At 39.1% G+C, this 21,278-nt stretch overlaps 1 protein-coding gene across 2 annotated transcripts in view; it reads left to right on the top strand.

Annotated features, from left to right (window-relative positions):
* The window catches only part of rasgrf2b (Ras protein-specific guanine nucleotide-releasing factor 2b), a 42,882-nt gene that overhangs the window by 16,555 nt on the left and 5,049 nt on the right, over positions 1-21,278 (top strand). Inside the window, exons 4-22 of one of the 2 annotated variants that reach the window (XM_013274899.3) lie at positions 3,085-3,174; positions 3,277-3,413; positions 4,709-4,825; positions 4,997-5,076; positions 6,930-7,123; positions 7,228-7,337; positions 7,420-7,538; positions 9,048-9,208; positions 9,333-9,399; positions 9,867-10,003; positions 10,494-10,576; positions 10,903-11,151; positions 12,838-12,936; positions 14,799-15,283; positions 17,010-17,132; positions 17,880-17,969; positions 18,385-18,491; positions 20,211-20,323; positions 20,500-20,560. In XM_013274899.3, coding sequence (XP_013130353.1) covers positions 3,085-3,174; positions 3,277-3,413; positions 4,709-4,825; positions 4,997-5,076; positions 6,930-7,123; positions 7,228-7,337; positions 7,420-7,538; positions 9,048-9,208; positions 9,333-9,399; positions 9,867-10,003; positions 10,494-10,576; positions 10,903-11,151; positions 12,838-12,936; positions 14,799-15,283; positions 17,010-17,132; positions 17,880-17,969; positions 18,385-18,491; positions 20,211-20,323; positions 20,500-20,560 — 2,622 coding nt within the window. The remainder of the gene's footprint in view (positions 1-3,084; positions 3,175-3,276; positions 3,414-4,708; positions 4,826-4,996; positions 5,077-6,929; positions 7,124-7,227; positions 7,338-7,419; positions 7,539-9,047; positions 9,209-9,332; positions 9,400-9,866; positions 10,004-10,493; positions 10,577-10,902; positions 11,152-12,837; positions 12,937-14,798; positions 15,284-17,009; positions 17,133-17,879; positions 17,970-18,384; positions 18,492-20,210; positions 20,324-20,499; positions 20,561-21,278) is intronic. The other variant, XM_005473465.4, reaches the window with a different exon arrangement.

Raw genomic sequence — 21,278 nt, 5'->3', positions numbered from 1 at the left:
ATCGTTAACATTTTATTCATACCACATACAATTCGTATTGTTTGTGGAATTTTGTTGTAAATGTTTTTTTCTTTTTTAGATTGTAAAATTCTTCCTCTAGGATACAGTTCAGCAAGTACATCTGAAAGAATTCAGAAGATAGCATCTGGTTCTCTGCATTTAACTGTTCTCTTTATTAAAAGAACCCCTGTCGTTCTGGACTAGCTGTCTTCATAGTAAAAAGCACACAGTACTCTGTACTTCTGACATTTAAAATCATGCATGCTTTTTCAAAAGAACTGTAAGCAAGGATTTTTAGGATTTTTAAGCAAACATACACATTTATGCAGCAACTGAGCAAAACAGCCAGTGCAGTTTCATATGATATGTAGAGTTAGCTAGTCACCACAAATTATATTTGATTTGATGAATTTGGATACCCTTCAGAATGAGTCATACATTTTTGAAGTTGTACAGGAGTCTTATGTCTTATGACTTGGAAAATGTATTAACTTTTTTCACTATGTCCACCAAGTTGATTTTAAGAAAAGGTTAAGAAACTTTAATTCTGCGATTACCCTCCCAGCCTAAATCACACGACAAGTCACTCAATCAAGAAAGATATGTAGAGGGCGTACATAGACCATTCTGGTATTCACTATGTGTGTCTTTTCTCAGGAAAGGGGTGAGTGGGAATGGTTCTCACTTACCTTTGAGCGTAGGAAGAGAAGCCCACTGTTCAATAAAGACAGTCCATCAGTTTTATTGCAAACAGCTGCCAACCCCACATGCGATAAATCACATGCCCATGCTCACATACAAAACAAAAGTGACCTCTGCAACATTGTTAATAAGAAAGAATTACAGGAGCTAGAAAACTCCAACAAAGTGAGGTGCAGCAAGACCCCAGCACAGATTAGACAGCACATAGATTAGATTGGATAAAACATTTTTTAAATCCCTCGGGTGGGTTCCTCCGGCCAATTCAGTACATATGACACTGATTAACGTTGTCCCCAACATTTGACGACCTCCCCAGTATCCATAATGATGATTTTTGACACCTCAATTTTTGACAACCATTAAAATAGATTCCTGATTTTTCCAAGGTTGGCTGCACAGGGATGGGGTGTTACTAACTTCTGATGCACACTCAGTCATTTTATTCTAGAAGCAGTCCTGAAATATGACAGAAACCACTCAGTTCAAAAAAGGAAACAAGAGGGAAAGAGTTAAAAGCATAAAAGAAGTAGCGGGGGTAAAGGTGGGTTGCAAAGCCACTTGCAGATGCACGGCAACAGTAGGCATACTAAAGCAGTTTAAATGGTGTAAAAGGGTAACAGCTGAACGTTTAGCTGACATTGTGGCTAAACTCTTATCTGTGGCCTTCATGAATTAAGCTATGCTTGCTTTCATTAGGTTTATTCACTGGTAGTGTATCAGGCGATACAAAATCTATAGTTATTTTATTCTGAAAATATCAGCCTGTAAAAATAAAGAGAAAGTAATTGCATTGTTTTCCTTTTTAAACAATGTAAGTTATCATGATTCTTCTATCAAAGAAGAAATGAATGCTATGTATGGAGCACTGTTCTCGTATGCTATGTTCTGCTGTTTGGCACAGGAATTACCAGAAGGAACTGTAAAGTTATTCTGATTGTGCAGCTGCTCGACTCAAATTGAATTCTTGTCTGTGCAGCAGTTGTCCCCAGGCGATGTTATTTGCTTATTTGGGGCGGCTGCAAACATTTCCACAAATCAAAGCTCTGCTGTCATTGTCACTTGACAGCGCTCTGCTCATTTGCGTCAATAGCCGCTTGCAGAAACATTTGACTTGCATATGGTATTTCTGTCTTTGGGACAGCAGCAGCGCTCTGTTTAGCGAATTAGCACGTAATGATGATTTTATTTGAAATTCTCCCTCGAAGCAACAAGTGTGGCAGATACTTCTCCCTACTACAACTGGCGTTATTTGTCATTGGCGGGATACACGGAGTCTGGCTGATAATGAAAACATGAAAGAAAGTAATTTTATGTTAAGAAACATCTGCCAGTGCAATGGGACTGCTCGTGGAAAAAGAGAAAGCCAGTGTGCAGTTGGTGATCCATCTCATTAAAGCTTACTCGTGTTTGTTTGTTTGTGTGTGTGTGTGTTGCTCCGTGTTTATGAATAATTAAACCAACTAGCCACTGTAACTGTCAACAGTTGGCAGACATGCTCCTCTCTGCTGCCATTTGCATGATCACGCTAGTGAATAAGAAAATGAAGATGAAGCACTGTGGCTGAAAATGTTTTGGGTTTCATCTTTCATGCTTTACTCACTATGTAATAAACTTATATTGTCAGACGCCTGTCAGAAGCCTAAAGGTATGAACAAATAGTTGAGGCTAAACCAGTATTACACCTCTGCTGGGTTTATTTCTGCACAGATGGTAGTGTTGGTAAGAAACATCCTTTACTGGCTATGTTTGAAGTTGGTCATCTCTGGTATTTAAAACTGCTCCTCTGTATTGTAGTGAAATTTGATTTTCTGTTTTTCCACTAAGAGATCTGGCATCTGTCCAGCTCATTCCCTTTCCTCCATTTTCAGAGCTAATGAAGATGGCATTAACTTTGTGGTTGTCTTTTCTCGCCTGCAGCGAGTAAATGTCACAGGCTTATCTGTCACTGTTGTCTGAGCTGAGTATTTCACGGCTGTAAAATCAGACAAAAAAAAAAGACTAGTATGCTTTATATCGATTAGTTTAGAATAGGAGAAGATTGCACTTTCTGTGCACTTCAGGTGATAAGGCGCATGATGTAATCCTTAATTTGTTTACCATCACCAGCTGAGAGCCTCCCTCTTCTCTCATTTTCTCTTCGTGAATGAAGGCAGCAGATTGTCAAAGATGAGGAAGTCTAATGCTTATCTGGTGAAAACACACCAACAATGATTATCGCACACACAAAAGATCAATGGTGATTCCTACAGGAATATAACGTCCTTCTAGAAAAAGCAGAAAGTTTATATTAAGTCTTATGGGTATTTTTGTTACCTAACATTTAAATCTTTTTGTCAAGCCATCTACATTGTGCTCATATTTGTGTCTGAATTTCTCCAATAGATTATAGCTCTGAACAAAACGAAGGAGCGCATGCGGCCTTACCATGTCTTCCATGAAAACGACGACCCAGATATCAAAAAGATCAAAAAGGTGAATGAATAAATATAATGCAGTCACAAAAACAAAAATAACCCAACTTGTCTAAGCTTTTTCATTTGTGTCTGTTGTACTACTACGTCTTTATATCTATAGGTTCAGAGTTTCATGCGGGGCTGGCTTTGTCGGAGGAAGTGGAAGATCATTGTTCAGGACTACATCTGCTCTCCTCACGCTGAGAGCATGAGGAAGAGGAACCAGATCGTCTTCAATATGGTGGAGGCAGAGACCGAGTATGCAAATGCATTACGCCTCGAGTCACACATGCTGCACAAAAGTTGTCACTGTTGTCAAGCCTTACAGCACATGATGTTATCTCACTTGTTGTGTCGACTATAGCTCAGGAAACAATGACTGTCATAATCTTTTCTACTGTAAGCACTGTGATGTAGGGTATATATATCATATATACAATATATACTCTACCGATAAATACAGAGTACTTTTTTTAATGTTTTTTTTTTTTTTTAGATTTAACAAATCTAAAGTGAATCACAGTCATATTTACACACTCTGATTGACAAAGAAAAATAACCAGGTTTTCTCTGGATTCTTGATTTTAGCCAAAGTCTTGGACAGATTATGTTGACCACACGTCCTAAAAAACAAATAAACCAGCTGACCTGTTCATCCGAAGAGTAAAGACTGTTTGTTTGCTTCTTAAGCAGAGAATACATAAAGTACATGGTCCTATCATTTTCTTTTATACATGCCATCTACAGCACAATATTAAATATTAGGTCAAACACACATTTTAATGTAAATAAAACTGCGTTAAAATGCCCCACCTTTCTCGAGGGATTCTTTGCAGAAATGAAAGTCCAGCTTTCAAATTTAGTGGTTATAAGTGACAGCGATTGGCTGTTCAGGTATCTTTGTATTCTTCTAGGGTCAGTTTTTTTTCTGCTTGGCAGGTGCTGCCAGGGAGCATTAAACAGACTTAACTGCATAAGTTGTGAAAATGATGAATGCAGTCCGCAATAAAGTGGACTGCACTTTTTTGTCAGTGGATTTTATCAGTTCCTCTGTTCCCAGTGTGACAGTGCTATCACTCGATGCTCATTGCTTCAGGCCTCTTGGGAACGTGTGCTAGCATAATTTGCATCAATGTCCTACGCAAAAGGCAGGACTCTATAGCAGTGGAACAGCTGCTAACAGTTTACGCTCTACCGACCTGCTGATGTGCTTTTCTTCCATAGTCTGGTCTTTGCTCGCTACATGTTGACTGTTGATTGACAGCTGACATTTGACCAGTAGCCTGCGTCATTGTGCAGGGGTGGTGGGGGTGCTGCATACTAATATACAATGTAAAAAAATATAAAATACAATTACAAATCTAAAAAATGAATTAATAAAACTAAGTATACCAGAGTAAAACTTTCTGCTAAAAACAAAATAAAAATCTTGAGGAAATTGTATCATCTGACTACAAAGTTGGCACCCTATTAATACTATTTTAATGAGACATTATCATTAAAATATAGGTTAATTTGAATGTTTGACAATGTTTCTGTGTGTGGAATAACAGGTACGTCCACCAGCTCTATATCCTGGTCAACTGTTTCCTCAGACCTTTGAGGATGGCTGCCAGCTCCAAGAAACCCCCCATCAGCCATGACGACGTCAGCAGCATCTTCCTCAACAGGTGTGTATGTGTGCGATTAACAAACATGTTTTGTCCATCTGTGAGTGCAAATTAATCTCTGGAGTGTTAATTACGCATGGTGCACAAGCAGAGACAGAGACTGAAGATAAATAAATAGATGAAACCTCTTTTCCTTTCTGTTTTCACAACGCATTCGCGACGTGTCTTCAGTGAGACCATCATGTTCCTTCATGAGATTTTTCATCAAGGCCTGAAGGCGAGGATAGCCAACTGGCCAACTCTGGTGCTGGGTAAGCTGTTACTTGTCCTCCCATAAAGCGCAAATCGCACAAACACACTCTCACTGCAACCATTCAGTTACATCAAGGTCAGGCTTTCAGTGGTTCCCTGCAACCAGTTTGTCTCATTCGGACGTCACACTTGACGTCTTACTGCTCTGTTCGCTCATACATACGCACATTTCCCTATCTCAGTAGGCAACAAGGGTAGTTATTGTGTTGACAGACAATGACCACCCAGAAGGCATCCCATCATTTCACCTCCTAAAACAACCCCCCACCCCCATCAGATAAGCATCACCTAGGAGACGGACTGTTGAAAGATGTGGCAGCAAATTACTTGTGACAAATTCAAAAAGAACAGGATCTGCTGATTAAACATTCAGGCCTTATCTCACCCTTTCCTGCTGACTGATTCAGTGCAGTCCTTTGAGCTATAATATGTTTTATATCAACAAATTCTGCAGTATTTTAGATCAGTATTTATGACTCTTCAATTTTCTATGAATACTATTCAAATGCTTACGATTCCAACTGAAAAATGTGTGTTTAACCTACATCGGTTCTGCAGAGACAGCTCTAGAAATGCATTTCTTTCTGTTTCATTTGGCAGTTTATTTTCATCCGAAGTCATGATTTCGCTTTTTCTTTATTCTTTCTTTTTCTTTCACTATTTTGTGGGCATTTTGAGGGCGGCCAACATCTTTGCCGTTTTGAGATTCGCCCATAAATTTCTATGTAAAGATTCATGGCTCTATCCTCTGTACAGTCATCAATAATTAGAGCAAATTTAATTTTGAAAAACATATGCCTCAGCATGACATTGTGAAAACTGACGTCAAGAGTGTGCTGAAGCAACAGGTGGTGATATAAACATAACTCAACAGAAATATTGGCCAATTTGAAGCTTTCAAAGGATAACTCAATACACGGTCTGAACAAAAGGACCTTTCCAAGACTTTAATTTCCTCTTGTCTGCATGAAAACCCAGAAACGGTACTTCTGAAACTCTTCACAGTGGAAGTACGTTTTGAAAAGTTCAATTGTCAGTGACCTAAAATGACATTTACGTGCGGATAAAAGGCCACAAAACACACAAAAAACTATGTTTAAATGTGGACAGGTGCCTAATCTGTGCCTAAAAGGATTAAAAGTAGGAAAAATAAAATAACTTTAATTCCAGACAAAAAGAGTAACATTGGCAAAATCATTCAACCAGAGGAAGAAACAAAACTCAAGAGACTCACTGAATGTGGACTGGAAATAAATTAGGTTGGTAAATAAAAACAGAGGGCAGATGAGCTGACAAAAGGCAAGACAGGACTGTATATACACATAGGGTTGATTGAACAGTGAAGCACAGATGGGAGCAGTAAATTACAAAAGAGGGAAGACAAAGGCAGGAAATAAAAGAACAAGAAATACACAAGGAAAAGCAAGTGTCAAAATAAAATTGTAAGGGGAAAGCAGAGAGAGAAGAGAACTAATACGAAGACAAAAGAGAAGGAGACATAAACAGTGGAGAAAAATACAAACATATGAATTACTACCCATAAAAATCGAATAGACCAAAACAAGAATATATTACAAGCCTGTACACAGAAAGTACAGATAAATAAAAGAAGAAGGAATAAAAATCCTTAAAATCACAGTTAGGACCAACTCTGCTAATTTTTCAAAATCACAAATAATCATGAAAAAACCTCAAGCTAATACTCCAACTGCAGTGGAGATGGAAGATACTTGTGAACATCAGCTACTGTTACTGTACTGCTGTTAGCACTACAAATGATAAGTTAAAAAGTGCTTGTCATAAATACTTTTACCTTCATGTGGCTTACATTCTGTGTGTGTTCTTGTTCTAGCTGACCTATTTGACATCCTGCTGCCAATGCTAAACATCTACCAGGAGTTTGTGCGTAACCATCAGTACAGCCTGCAGGTTTTGGCCAACTGTAAGCAGAACAGAGACTTTGACAAGCTGCTAAAGCAGTACGAGTCCAATGCTGCCTGTGAGGGGAGGATGCTCGAGACCTTTCTCACATACCCCATGTTCCAGGTAGATAACGAGCACCAGCATCCTCTTGTATTCACATGACTCCAACATGTGTGTTTTTCTCAATTCTTGTCTCCATGTGCTATTGTGCTCTTTCCTTCAACAAGATTCCTCGTTACATCATCACCTTGCATGAATTATTGGCTCACACCCCTCATGAGCATGTGGAGCGCAAGAGTCTTGAATTTGCCAAGTCCAAATTAGAGGAATTGTCCAGGTATGTGTCAGAGTTGTCTACTTCTATTAAAATTCTTGTTATTGAATCCTGAACAAACTTGTGTGTTTGTGTGTGTGGCCAGAGTAATGCACGATGAGGTGAGCGACACAGAAAACATCCGGAAGAACCTGGCTATAGAACGGATGATAGTGGAAGGTTGTGACATCCTGCTGGACACCAGCCAGACATTCGTCAGACAGGGTGAGTCTTCATCAGTGCAGAGCAAACCTCAACAACAGCAAATCTTTGAAGGTTTCCTGGATAGTAAGAAATTCCTTTCCTGTCAACTTGTTATCAGTAACTCGGTGAAGTTGGAACTCTTTCTTTGTATCATGGCCTTGGCTACGTGGCAAGGTTTTTCTCTCTGTCAGCTTTTCCAGTTAAAATGTAGATGTGGTACTGAATGGTATATATTTTTCTGAGCATTAGAAAGTAACAAGGCTGTCTGGACCAAGGGTGGGAAATTAATTTTCCCAAGGGGCTAAGCAAGAACAGACTGTGACTGGTTGGACGGCTGCACCAAGAAGGCCCCTTGGGATAATTAATTGGCCACCCCTGGTCTAGACTGTTTGACTGCTAAAGAAGCCTTAATGGATTATTAACTAAGTGTTATACTGTGTACGACTCCTATAAGTCACATCTCACCTACACGATGCACTTAGATCATGACCACAGTTTTCCTCACTGCGGAGACAAATAGATTGGTCGATATCACCTGTGTAGGCTACAGTCATGAGAAAAAGAAAGGTTTCACAGGACTCTATGTACAGTCCTGTGAAAAATGTAGTACAGCTTTACTGCTTCCGTGGGAATTAAGAGGGTCAGTAAGAGCCAAATGCTACCTCTGTAACTGCAGAAAATTTGCCAGTTTGCTGGTCTGGAGCATTCAGGTTTGTGTAAACATATTACCACAGTCTTCCCAGGAGTGGACCTCCCTGCAAATTCGTCCCAAGGTCAGACTGTGCAATTCTCAGAGTAGTTGCGGAAAACCAAACACAGCATATCAACACCAAGACCTCATACCAACCATCACCATTGTGGTGAGGGGGTGATGATTTGGGTTTGTTTTGCAGCCACAGGACCCGGGTGTTTGACAGACATTAAGGTGTCCATTAACTCTTCTGTATACCAAAGTATTCTAGAGTAAGAAATAAGAGTTTAATGGAAATCTTAATACTGTTGAAGTGACATATCCGCATTCATCTATGGATATGAGAACTATTACTGTGGGCAAAGACTTAACGTGTAATCTTGCTTCTGTTTCAGTGAAATCCTTTTAATCAAAATTATGCAGATAAAGTTGGATGTAATTTTCCACTTAAATTGTGCATTACTGGGCCATAATACCTGCTAGTACAGGAGGTGGAAGACAAATGTCAAGTTTCCTTACAAAAGCGCTGTAGAGAAGACAGAGATTTTTCTCCTGTAGCTGAATCACACATCACAAAATGAAGCCCTGACGCCAGTTTTGACAGTGCACTTGACTGATCCATGGTTCCTGTCTGCTTTTAATCCACAGAGACTAACTTTTGCCTCTAAACCTGCCTGTTTCAAAAATCTACTCCTTTTTTTAATCTCATTCACTGTCATGTTGAGACGCTTAACATCACTTTTTCATGTCTATGTTTGTGGCATTGCAAATGCTACACATCCCTCAGCTTACTGTCGGTTTCGTCAAATGTAACATCCTGCGTGCCTCCCGCTCCACAGGGTCTCTGATCCAGCTGCCATCGGTGGAGCGAGGGAAACTAAGCAAAGTCCGCCTGGGGTCCCTCTCTCTGAAGAAGGAAGGGGAAAGGCAGTGTTTTCTCTTTACCAAACACTTCCTTGTTTGCACACGCAGCTCTGGGGGAAAACTTCACCTTCTCAAGGTGAGAACAGGGTTACCCTCGCAGTGTATCTATACCTCAGCAAAGACATTTCTTTTGTAAATCATTAATTTTCATCCAAATTACCAATAAATAGTTGTGCATATTTTTTCTTAAACTATTGCAGCAAGGTGGAGTTTTGTCCCTTATTGACTGCACACTTATTGAGGAACCAGACGCTAATGATGAAGAGTGTAAGTATATCGCATCTATCAAGTACTATGTCCATCCTATCAATACATGCACAGCTCATGGCTCATTTAGTTCCCTTACCACTCACTGAGGTTAATTAGGTGTCAGATGATAACTGCCTGTGACTTCACTTTAATTATCAAACGCTCACCCCTTTAAATGTCAGGTTTAGATCTTTTAACATTACAGATCCATTATTTTTTTTTATTTTTTCATTTTGCAATTAGGGAGTCTGATGAAACATCTACACAAAAAAGTGTTGAGACAAACACGTACATGTGTACACTTCAATTTTACACCCAAGCCACAGGGGGGTGTAGAGGGAATATAGCAGGTCTGCCTAATTAACCCTCTGTGTGTATGTGTGCGTAAAATATGACCGTGTATGTACAAGCATTTTATTTTTACAGTAATTATGAATAACTGATCGTTGTAGTTTAAAAAGCTCATTCTTCTTCATCTATCACAGCAAAAGCTGGTGGTCAGGTGTTTGGTCAGCTGGACTTTAAGCTTGTCGTAGAGCCGTCAGACTCGTCTTCTTTTACTGTGGTGTTGCTGGCGCCGTCACGACAGGAGAAAGCTGCCTGGACTAGTGATATTAGCCAGGTACTACATAAATCATGCAAATATACACCCCAGACAAAGACAAAAAACAAGGACCTTCAAATAACGAGGGCATGTCTCCGCTGGGCATTGAGATGGCTTAGTAAACACAGACTGTGGTGCAGTTCCCCAGGGCCGAATTCAGCTCAGTGCCTCAGTACTTCACAAACAGGGTAACACCAAACAAGCATGTCACTCTGCATTAATTCTAGTCGGGCACAAAAAAAAAATACACTGACAGTTTTAAATAACTTCCTTTTTTTAGTGCCTTATCAACAAGACTTGTGAAACAGTGTCAGAGAGTGTGCTGTATTTACTGTTAATAAAAAGTAAGAAAACCGATGTCCAGTACGAGATTATTTTAGAATAAATCTGGAACACTTATCTGCTCTAAATGATGTAGTTTAAAAAATACATGATACTAATTATATATGTAATTCTCTTTCCTTTTTCATTTGCTCATCTCACTACTCTCGTCTCTCTGTCTCTGTAGTGCATAGATAATATTCGCTGTAATGGCTTGATGACCAGTGTGTTTGAGGAAAACTCGAAAGTCACAGTGCCTCATATGATCAAGTAAGTATTTTTGTGTGTGTGAAGAGAAAGCTATCTCTTCATGCCACGCACGTGTCGCAGAACATAAGCTGTGATGGCACATCTGGTTAAAAATATGGTTTTTTATGCTTGTTTCCTTTTAATTTATGCTGTTGCTGAAATCTGCTTGACGGTATTCCCTTATTTGCGTCCTTTCTTTGAAATATGTGGGTTTTATATTAATTTTTTTTATCTTCCTTGGCTGTTTTTGCTCAGCTACTTTCACAACCTTTGCCTAGCTTAGCAACCCAGCAGTCACCCATGCTTGGTTATGTGTTTGTGTGTGTGTGTACGTGTGTATCCATCAGATCCGATGTGCGTCTCCATAAAGATGATGTTGACATTTGCTTCAGCAAGACGCTCAACTCCTGCAAGGTCCCCCAGATCCGTTATGCCAGCGTGGAGCGGCTGCTGGAGAGGCTGACCGACCTTCGCTTCCTCTCCATAGACTTCCTCAACACCTTCCTGCACACATACAGGATCTTCACCACAGCAACCGTGGTCATGGACAAGCTGGCTGACATCTACAAGAAGCCCTTCTCCTCCATACCAATCAGGTCTTACCATTCACACATGCAAATATCCATTCACAAACAGAAATTGAAAGCAGATTCTGTACATGCTCATTGCTACCGTGCAGATTGAAGCACCTCATAAATCCTCAGGGAAATACTCTTTACTGGTTTGAGCTCCATTAAATTTTTATGAACATGGGCACATTTATTCCGGCCAGTATTTGTGCCCTTGCAAACACAAACACACACAATCATGTATATTGCCATTAACTGGGTGTTCTGAGAGGGTTTTATTAGCTTCCTTTTACTTGTTTTTTTTGTAATATGTGAATGATGTAGTCAGATGTGGGTCAGTGTTTTGGAAGAAGCAAGCAGCTTTCACCTCTGTCCACAAGGTTAAACACATACTAACTGAACTATAAACTGGCCTGTTTTTGGAGACCAACTGAACAGATGCTTCAAAACTGTTTTTGGCATAGTTGTAGGAATAATCAGTGTGTCAGATGAGACGTTTCTCTGTCTCTCTACTTTTCTGAAGCTCTCTGTCTCTCTCTCTCACTCATGGCTACATCAAAATTGTCTGTTTATATTCCTTTCACAGCTTTACTTAACTTAGCTTTTCAACTGGAAAAGCTTTGCCTTTTCCTCCACCCAAGGGCTGGTTTTGAAATGTAATACCTAACTCACCGTGGCCTGTGGCCTTCCTTCATGGGAAGAGAAAAGGAGAGAGGTATCCAGGCACCAGAGTGGTGCGGGAAGATGAACCACCCTGTGTGAAGCGATACCACTTCTTTACTAAAGCTTTTTTTTTTTCCTCTCCTTTGTTCTCCAGAAAAAAAACCTTTACAATAGGAGGTTTATAAGGGGAATTTTTTATTATACTGGTGCTTTTTAGCCATGCTAGTAAAAGGGTTTACCTCTATGTTCTAGACAGAAATATTATGTTAATGAGTGGATGGATTTACTATGAAACAGTGAAATTCTGCAGTGATTCACAGGCAGAGAATTTATTGCAACACAACTTTTCCTTTAACTTCTTGTCTGATTCTATCATTGGGTTAAATTCTGTCCATTATTTTGATTTATGTCCAGCCCACCATGAAAACATCCAACTGTTTGTTGACCTGTATTTAAGCCTCAGTTTTAGCTTTGCATATTTGGATGAGTGTGGAGTGCAGTCATCAGCTAACTCTATTAATGCTGGTAAAGGTGAATTTACACTCTGTGTTGGTTTAGTGTTGGAACAAGACTCAAATGGCTGATAGACGAAGTCTGTTTTTGGAACTTTATTTTTCAGGTGCTGAATTGTCTGAAATATAAATAAATGTAAAAAAAAATAAAATCCATAGGCTCTGGTTCTTAACATTATTACAAAACATATTAAACACATTCTAGGTCAGTCAGACCTCTTTTTTATTAGTTTTTCTAGATTAAAGAAGACGATGCCAACTCTCTGAGCACATACACTGCATAAAACAAAATGTACAAAAACCCAGCTCTGTGTTTTTGCGCTGGCGTTTTCTCCCATGTGGTCATGTGCTGACATCTGGGACACTGAACATGTGCTGCTGTTGTCTGACTCACACACTTTCTGTCCCCTTTCTCAAACACACCTTTACTCTTCTGAGACATTTGTTTATCATCCCTCCATATTCTTCCCTTAAACCATCCTCTATCTCGTTACATTTTGTGTCATCCATGTCCCTTGTCTCTTCATATCCCCTCCAGCTACAGGATGCAGTACCACTCATTTGACCGTCTGTCCATCTCACCCATTTGTCCTGACTACAGTCTGAAGATCAAGAAGATTGCCATGGATCAGTCCAAGTAACCGACGCTCTTCTTTCTGTCTCCCTTCTTGCTATCTCTGTCCTACTTTCCTGCTTGTTCTTCTTTTCTTCTGCTATGATACTTAACTGATGCATGACTTTCCCCTGTACTTTGCTAGTACAGCTCTTTATATGAACTCACAGGGGTTGTGATTCCACCAGTTTTAAATTGACAATATGAAGATAGGAATGGGAGAAATTATGAAATAATTTTCTTAAATGTTCAGCTGATCTGTGGCATGTTTTATCACAGAAGTATCACTTCCTTCAGGCTTTTCTGTCTCTCTTAACCACATTCATCCCTTTTACTATTCTCCTCCAGTCCCTCATCTTCTGCTGCTTGCGTCCTCTTTTTCTGCTCCCTGCTTCAAAGTACTTTGGTATTCGTTGTCTCTGCTTTTCCTGTATCTTTTCTTCCCTTATGCTGCTTTCATTTCTCTCCCTCCTCTTTCTTTCCGGATTGCAATTTCTTCTCTTGTTTCCTGCTGAATAACAGATTTGTGTGAATAAATGATGACTGTGAGTGTGTTTATCTACGCATGATTACTTCTTTCTCGATGTAGCTCTGTACACACAAGTCTTTTAGAAGGGTAATAAGATTGACAATCCAAATGCTTGTTGATTAAAGCTTTTACACGCTTTCATTGCCTGCTAAATAAAGCATGTCAAATGTTGCAAATCTGCATTAAAAGATGATTTTTGTTTTTTTTCTGCTGAACACATTTTTGTTGATTGTGATTTTGCCATGTAAAGCACACAACTACTAAAGTCCTAGTCTTTCCAGTTTGTTGACATGTTTGATATTCACATTACAGTATTAGCCCAGTATGATCTAGCAGTTTTAGGACAGGGGACATGAACAATCATCACAACAGCTATAGATAATGTAGATACTAAATTTTTCAAATGCACGAGTCAGTCACCTTACCTTAGGTGTACTAATCAAGTACAGCAAGTAGTTCTCTAAACCACTGCCACGACACTTTAAGCTGGCTCTATAAATGAAAGCTTTTAAATTTTGTTCAACAGCTAACCTCTAACTACCTTCTTCATTTAAACCATCAGTGATGGCAGCAGTGAGACTAAACCCAAGCAGTTCCAGCTCATAAAAAGAAAGCAGTTACTAGATAAATACCATAAAGTTTCACAGTGCTAAGGAGGACTGCACAGTTTGATGACGAGTCTCTCTGGGTTCAGCTTAATTAGAGCAGCACTGAGTTAGTTTAACTCGTCTAACCTCCGCCCGTTCTTTGAAATTAGGAAGTCATGCGTGCAAAGGTATGCGATTCCCACACTGTTAATCTAATATGTGTATAAATATCTGACTATTAAAGCTGACGGTCGCCATGGTAACCTCAAAGATGTTGTTTTATTTCTAGTTATTTCTCAGCGTAGTAGAGATGACTGTATCACAATGAAAATTGTGTCACTGTTTTAATAATTTCTTACTGCACTGTATGTGCCCACTTATTATCATTCACTCTGGATAACCGCAGTAGCTGAATGTCTTACATTTAGTACTCTGTACCTCAAGCTTACCCAGTGCACTGTAAAATTTCTGATTCTTTCCCGAGCCACACTTTTCTCCTTTTTGACTTATGAAAACACACGGGGTTATTGGATTCTGCCTCTAAACCAAACACTTATCTCCAATACAGGAAAACAAAACAACAAAACTAACAAAACCCTTTCGCTAATGAAAGTTTTACAGAGACCAGCAATTTTGTTTTGAGGTGATGCAGCTCCAGATTTCTTTTTCCTTTCTCCTTTTTTCTTAAATACTTCTTCATTGTTTTGTTTTTTTGTTTTGTTTGTTTTTAACAATTCCATTATTTTGCTAATACATATGTTCCTTTTTAGGTCTTTGGAGCTGTTTTTTGCCACCAATCAAAATAACAGAGGCGTTGACCACATGAATGACAAATCTCCTCGTCTCTGCCGCAAGTTCTCCTCTCCGCCTCCTCTGTCCATCCCATCCCGGACCACCTCCCCCGTCCGAACTCGAAAGCTGTCCCTCCACTCCCCTATCACCGCCAGAGTCGGGGGCCTTGATCTGACCAGTCCTCTGTCCAATTCCAGTGTCAACAACAACACTTCCCAGTCTGCTGGCAGTAGCCCCACATCTGCCCAGACACCGACACCTCAGACCCCAACCCCAACTACTTCCTCTCCTCCCCCTCCTCCCTCTTCCACCTCTCCTCCACCCAACAATTCCAAGCCAACACAAGACCAAGTTCCTCCTATTCCCTCCTCACCTGACCAGAGTCCCTGCTCAACTGCAGAGGGAGAGGATGTCCCCAGAATTGACCCCTTCTGTGGAAAAATGCGACGGAGTATACGCAGAGGTATTTCATAGTTTCCCCTGTTACACTTTTCAGAACATTAGGACTGAATATTGTTGAAATGTATCTATTATTCTATGCTTTTCATTGCTGTATTATAAGAAAAACTGGGAAATAATCATTGTCAACTTTTAGTACTTGAAAAATAATACAGATTATGTAAATAATCAAATAGGCACATAAATATATAAATGTTTCTCTTGTTTGTTAGCTTTAGGTTATTAGGTCAGACCGCAAAAATACGTACATTAGGCTGAAAGCTTTCTGCTGCTACTAATATTGACATGAGGTTAAGCGTATGGGGTCCGAAGTGTGCTTTGCTGCATTTGTAACAGTAGTAATGAGTGATAAGTGATGTTGCAGTGCACTCGCATTACCTGAAGTTCAGCAAGGGAAGATATTAAACCACTGGGGGTCAGAAAAACCTTTCACGGGTTAAAATTAATAATAAGCCACATTACAAATCTATAAATGTAACCTTTCAGTACCTCACAATACATATATTGAAGATGTATATTCTTCTTCTGATAAGAAGACACATCAGTAGATTTTTTTAAATTCTGCCTGCAGGTCAAAAAAATGTCCCATAACCTTTTCTGCTTCTTTATAACAAATAGGATCAGGCCACATGCTGTTAGAGACTATGTGCTGGACTATGTTTGTTGTTTAGGTATATTTTCAGTGTATGTATTGCAACTAAATTTACACATTTAAAGAGTTGTTGGTGTACTAAAGGGTTTATGAAGGATTGAAGGTCACTAATCAAATGACAGAGTGAAGTGTTTCCCTGTAAGAGCAGAACAAGTGCCTGATGGGACATCATTATCTCCTGGCATTTGTGTGCCAAAGTCAGCTAAGCCGCCTTCCCACCACACACGCTCAGATCTTGTAATGGCAGTGTTAAACAGCCCTCTCAGGCTGGAGAGGTATAGCGTCAGGGCATCTCAGGCAACACGGTTTCAATTAGACACTCATCAATATTTGCACATGTGTATGGAGTGTGTGTGTGTGTATGTGAATGAGAGGTTCATGTGCTTCTAACCGCTTACAAGGAGACAAAGACCCATTAGCACTGTTACCAGAGAGCCACTTTCACGTCTTCTCTATACTGTCTCAGCTTCTTGGGCTCTCAATCAGTCAGTACATGTTGTGCTTATGTGTACCTGCAGCTAATGTGCATCTGCGTATATGTTTGTGACTATTTCTCTTGGCCTGTGATGTGTGTGCATATGCACGCTGGCAAATTACAAGTGTGACATTCAGAGCACAAGTTAAAAGTGATTATGCGAAAAATCTTACTGTTTTAGTGAGTATTGAACTCTAAATGAAAATTGTCAGCATAAAACAACATATTTGCTAACAAAGCAGACCACATGAATATATATATATACATATATATATACATAACACATAGTACTATAACAGTTAGCCACCCTTCCTAGATATTCCACAATCTACTATAGCTTTTATATCACAAAATGAAAAGAAATGTTTAAGAATTAGAGTAATTCAGCCGCAAAGTGGGCCTGCCAAATGCTGAGGCTCATAGTTCAGGACATTCACCAAACTAACAGTAATGCCAGGCGTGACCTCTATACTGAGTAATCTCTGTTAATTTAAGTATAATGGGTCTCTTGTCCAGTAAAACAGAAGATAATGGGCACCATTGAAACCATTAGCATCATGGTCACCACTGTTAATCTTCAACTTTGCTTTTCCTTCTTTCTAGCTGTACTGGAGTCAGTGTCACTAGAGAAAATCATCCCAGAGTCTCCACAGAGCAGTGAAGCAGGAGATATGTCTCCGTGCCGCTCTCCTTCCACACCTCGACACCTTCGCTACAGACAGCCTGGTAAGAAGCCACCTATGTGTGCAGGCTACTTTACAGAGCCACAGAGTTAGGCAGATATCCTTGACCGTAGAAACTGACATCATAGTAAAATACAAAACCCACACATCACACAGCAATATAAATGTGTTTGTTAAAGTATTTGTGTTTAGCTGTGTCAGCATGATTTTTCTTGCAGTGGATTAACTGACTGGCAGAATAACACTGAAGAAAGTCTATGTTGCAAGCAGAACATTTGATATTTTTATTGCATCTTTATTTCATCTTTATTTTTGTTTATTTTATCAATTCAAAAGTCACAAGCCATATAATAAATTCAAGTGTTGATAGCTGATGTTAAGCACATGCGACAGTATGTACGCCTCACAAGTATCTATGGCCATTTCAGAGCCTTCAAATTTGGTATGCTCCCTAAAAACACATAATCTGCTATTTACAGATTAGTTTTTGAATGTTTTACATGAATACTTTTTTTGCCTTATACAAACAAGGCTTTTGCAGGAAAATTAACAAAAGGATTCCTTTTATGAAAAGAATAATTTTATTTATGAAGAAAACAGTGATTATATTCAGGCAAAGCAATAAGACATAAAAGAAAAATGATTTCAGTCAATAGACACTGGAATCATATTTCATTATGTTAGATTGAAAGGAAAGTTAATTTTTATGTTGGCGCTGTCCCTCCGCTGGATGCAAAAATATAATAGTATTGTTGCCTTTGATGATAATTATATGATTGTGGGCCTGCAGCCCAGCCAGGGGAGAACTCACGCTGCTCAGTCTCTCCAGCTTCAGCCTTCGCTATTGCCACAGCAGCAGCAGGACACGGTACCCCGCCAGGTACACACACACACACACACACACACACACACACACACACACACACACACACACAGTAAAAATGATTCTGATTGCAAAAGCTGCCAGACAGGTCAGGATTGAAAAAAAGAAAAAGGAAATATAAAGAAAAAACAATGTAAAAGTGAATAATCACTAAAGTGTAAAAACCAGAAGTATAATAACCCCATAGTGGGCATAAACTAAACATGTTATACACTTAATTTTGTTTCTATTTTTTAGTTATATATAGGTTTAATATTTTTAAAGCAGTAACATCTCTTGGGGGACAGGGTCAGTGGATAATCCGTAACTCAGTTTCCATAATCATGAACCTTTAAAAAATAGCTCATGTGATGCTTTAATATTCAAAACGTTGAAATGCCTACTTTTTGTTTGTTTTTGATTTTCCATCCAGTGTTTACTAACTCTGAACGAACCTGTGATAAAGAGTTCATCATTCGCCGAGCTGCAACTAATAGAGTTCTCAATGTTCTGCGCCACTGGGTCTCCAAACATTCACAGGTCTGTCTGTACCCACCACTCTCTGTGCATGTTGTGTGTGTGTGTGTGTGTGTGTGGGTTCAGTGTTTTGCTGGGGTGATCAAGTCTGCGGTCTCATTAAAACAGGTGATTGATGCGTTCTCGCTCTGCTCCGCTGCTCCCAGTTGATCATGTAAACAGCAAACTGTGCACAAACACACACCAAATATTGTTTTAACTGGTCAGCTGGCTCAGCCTGCCTACTCTTGTGCTAAACAGCCAACCTCTAATGAATTGAACATCAAGGTAATTGCCTGCCTCCCTGCAGAGATCTTTACACTCTAACTGCATCGATATGTTTTATGTATTTTTCTTCGATAATACAAAATGCTGTGATGACAGTCCAGCTTTAGTCAGCTTATTAACACACAGGCCCGCACAAAGACATACACACATATAGACACCCACTTATTTTTTAGAGGCCAGAGAACAGAAAGAGCTTGTTAAAACTGACCTTTAAACAGGAGTTAAATTGAGGTAGGAGTAAAGCAGAAAATTGGAGGAGAGGAAAGTGAAAAGACTGTAAGAAATGAAAGAGGAACGGAGATTTGGAAGAAGCATCATGCTGCAGTGACTGATGATTGATCCGGTGGTGCTTTTATTGTGTGGAGACTTGAGAGTGATATTAATTACAAGAGTAGAATCACCTGTAGTTCAGAGAGTATGTGAAATTATAATATTCCTCAGGTGGTTAACAATATATCTACTGAGATTAATAATCAGCTATTTTGCCATTCTGTGCAGTGGTAGCTGTTTCTTTGGTATTTTAAAATACTTTACACATCAGCTGAACAACAGACTTCATGAAATGTAATTCTCTTATTATGCAAGTTCTCTAAATTAAAAATCTGAGTAAAAAAGCAAATGTATCTAGTGCTAAAAACCAGGTATCAAAAAAGCAGCAGTATTTAGAAGAATGAAATATAACTGGCTATAAATGGTTAAATGTAATAAATATAAAAATAAACTTTATTTATAAAGCACACTTAAAAACCTAGGGTATACCAAGGTGCTTAACAAGTAAACATATAGAATAAAAGAAAGGTAAAAAGAAATAGGACCAAAGTAAGTACTAGGTATGCAAGCAGATCACTGTCACGGATACATAGGAGAAGCAGCAGATACATATCAAACAAAGAATTAAAATAAGCATAAAATGTACTAGATACATAGCTGAAACATGTAGGTTCTGAGTAAAACAAATGAGTTTACCAAACCAACCTAAATCCTCCACAAGAAACACAATAAAGAGCCTAAAGACACAGCCTTCAAATTCTTCTCATCCCAGTCTGGTCAAGCATTTGAAGGATGCACCGAAACGAGACCGATCCACAGAGCCTAAAACCACAAGAACCAGAACAACAGCATCTTGGTGCCACAGGACAGAGGTGCCAATGACATGCCCAGATGGATCAGAGCTATTCTGGTGGAGGATGTGACAAACTGCTTTGTATATTACTAATAACAAATGAGTACTCTATATTATATCACCAACTAAAATGAAACATACCATGATAGAGGACATTTTTCCCACTTAGACTTTTCATTTAATTCAGTTGTGTTGTTTGTTTGTTTACTTTTTATTAATCTTCACTTCTCTGGTTAATATTTTAGTTTGAATCAAAATCAGGCTTGTGTTACTGTTACCATTCATTACTATGAAAGTCCGTATACTGTAAACATGTATTTGTTTGTGTTTAGGACTTTGAGATGAATGGGGACCTCAAGATGTCAGTGATCTGTCTCCTGGAGGAGGTGCTTAGAGATCCAGACCTTCTGCCTCAGGAGAGGAAAGCTACAGCAAACATATTAAAGTACAGCGAAACTCAAATATACACAAAAACATGCTCTCGTACAAACAAGCAGCATGTACACGAAGCACATTGGCACCTTTGAATGTCAAAAATATGTCATCAAATAGTGTTGTTTTTAATTTTTAACACTCTCTTGTTCTAATACTTTTACTGTTCTCCTCTATTCTGTCTGATAGTGCGCTTTCTCAAGATGATCAGGAAGATGCCCAACTGAGAATAGAAGACATCTTACAGATGGTGAGAAAATGAAGCTTTTCCCTATTTTCTGTCATATATACAAACTTTTTCATCATGGGTACTGATATTAATAATTCCTTTGAGCCAAAATTCAGCTGCCCTAAACCCTCAGTATCTGTTCTTGGATCTATATCAAAGTGAGGAGCGGAGATGTCATCGATATGTTTATCCCAGGCAAACAGCTCTGGCTGTAGGCGCAGAAGCGCTACCCACATGCTGTTCAAACTTTCTCATTGCAAGGGGCAGCCTCAGAAGAAAGGTGATTTAAGGGGAGGGTGAAGAAAGCTAAATCAGATTGTTTTAGGCAGTGGATCAACAGAGCCTCTGCATGATTGCCCACTATAAGTTAAAAAAAATGATTATTTTGAAATCTCAAAGTATTTTATTCAGTTAGCTATTAGTAGTGACTCTATAATATAGTGGGTTTTAAATTTGCCTAAGATGCAAAAGATCCTTATTCAAGACCAGGAGGAGACACCAATCATTTTGGGGTTGTGTCAGAAAGGGCTACCTGCTCTGACAACCCAATAAGGGAGGAGCCTATTTAGCAAGCTTTAATCTATCTACTCTATCTCCAGTATAAAAAGAGAAAAAGTAATTTTCTGCATATCTAAAACATCTTGTTTTTGCAGATTCAACGATACCTAATTTTATGGCCACAGCTTCCTTTATGTAGTTGCAAAGTATTACAAATTCCTGGAAAATACTTTCACAGTTA

This window comes from Oreochromis niloticus, linkage group LG12 (assembly GCF_001858045.2).
Source record: "Oreochromis niloticus isolate F11D_XX linkage group LG12, O_niloticus_UMD_NMBU, whole genome shotgun sequence".
Classification (NCBI taxonomy): Eukaryota; Metazoa; Chordata; class Actinopteri; order Cichliformes; family Cichlidae; genus Oreochromis; species Oreochromis niloticus.
Note: the sequence above shows the minus strand (reverse complement) of the source record. Positions and strands in the feature narration are given on the sequence as shown.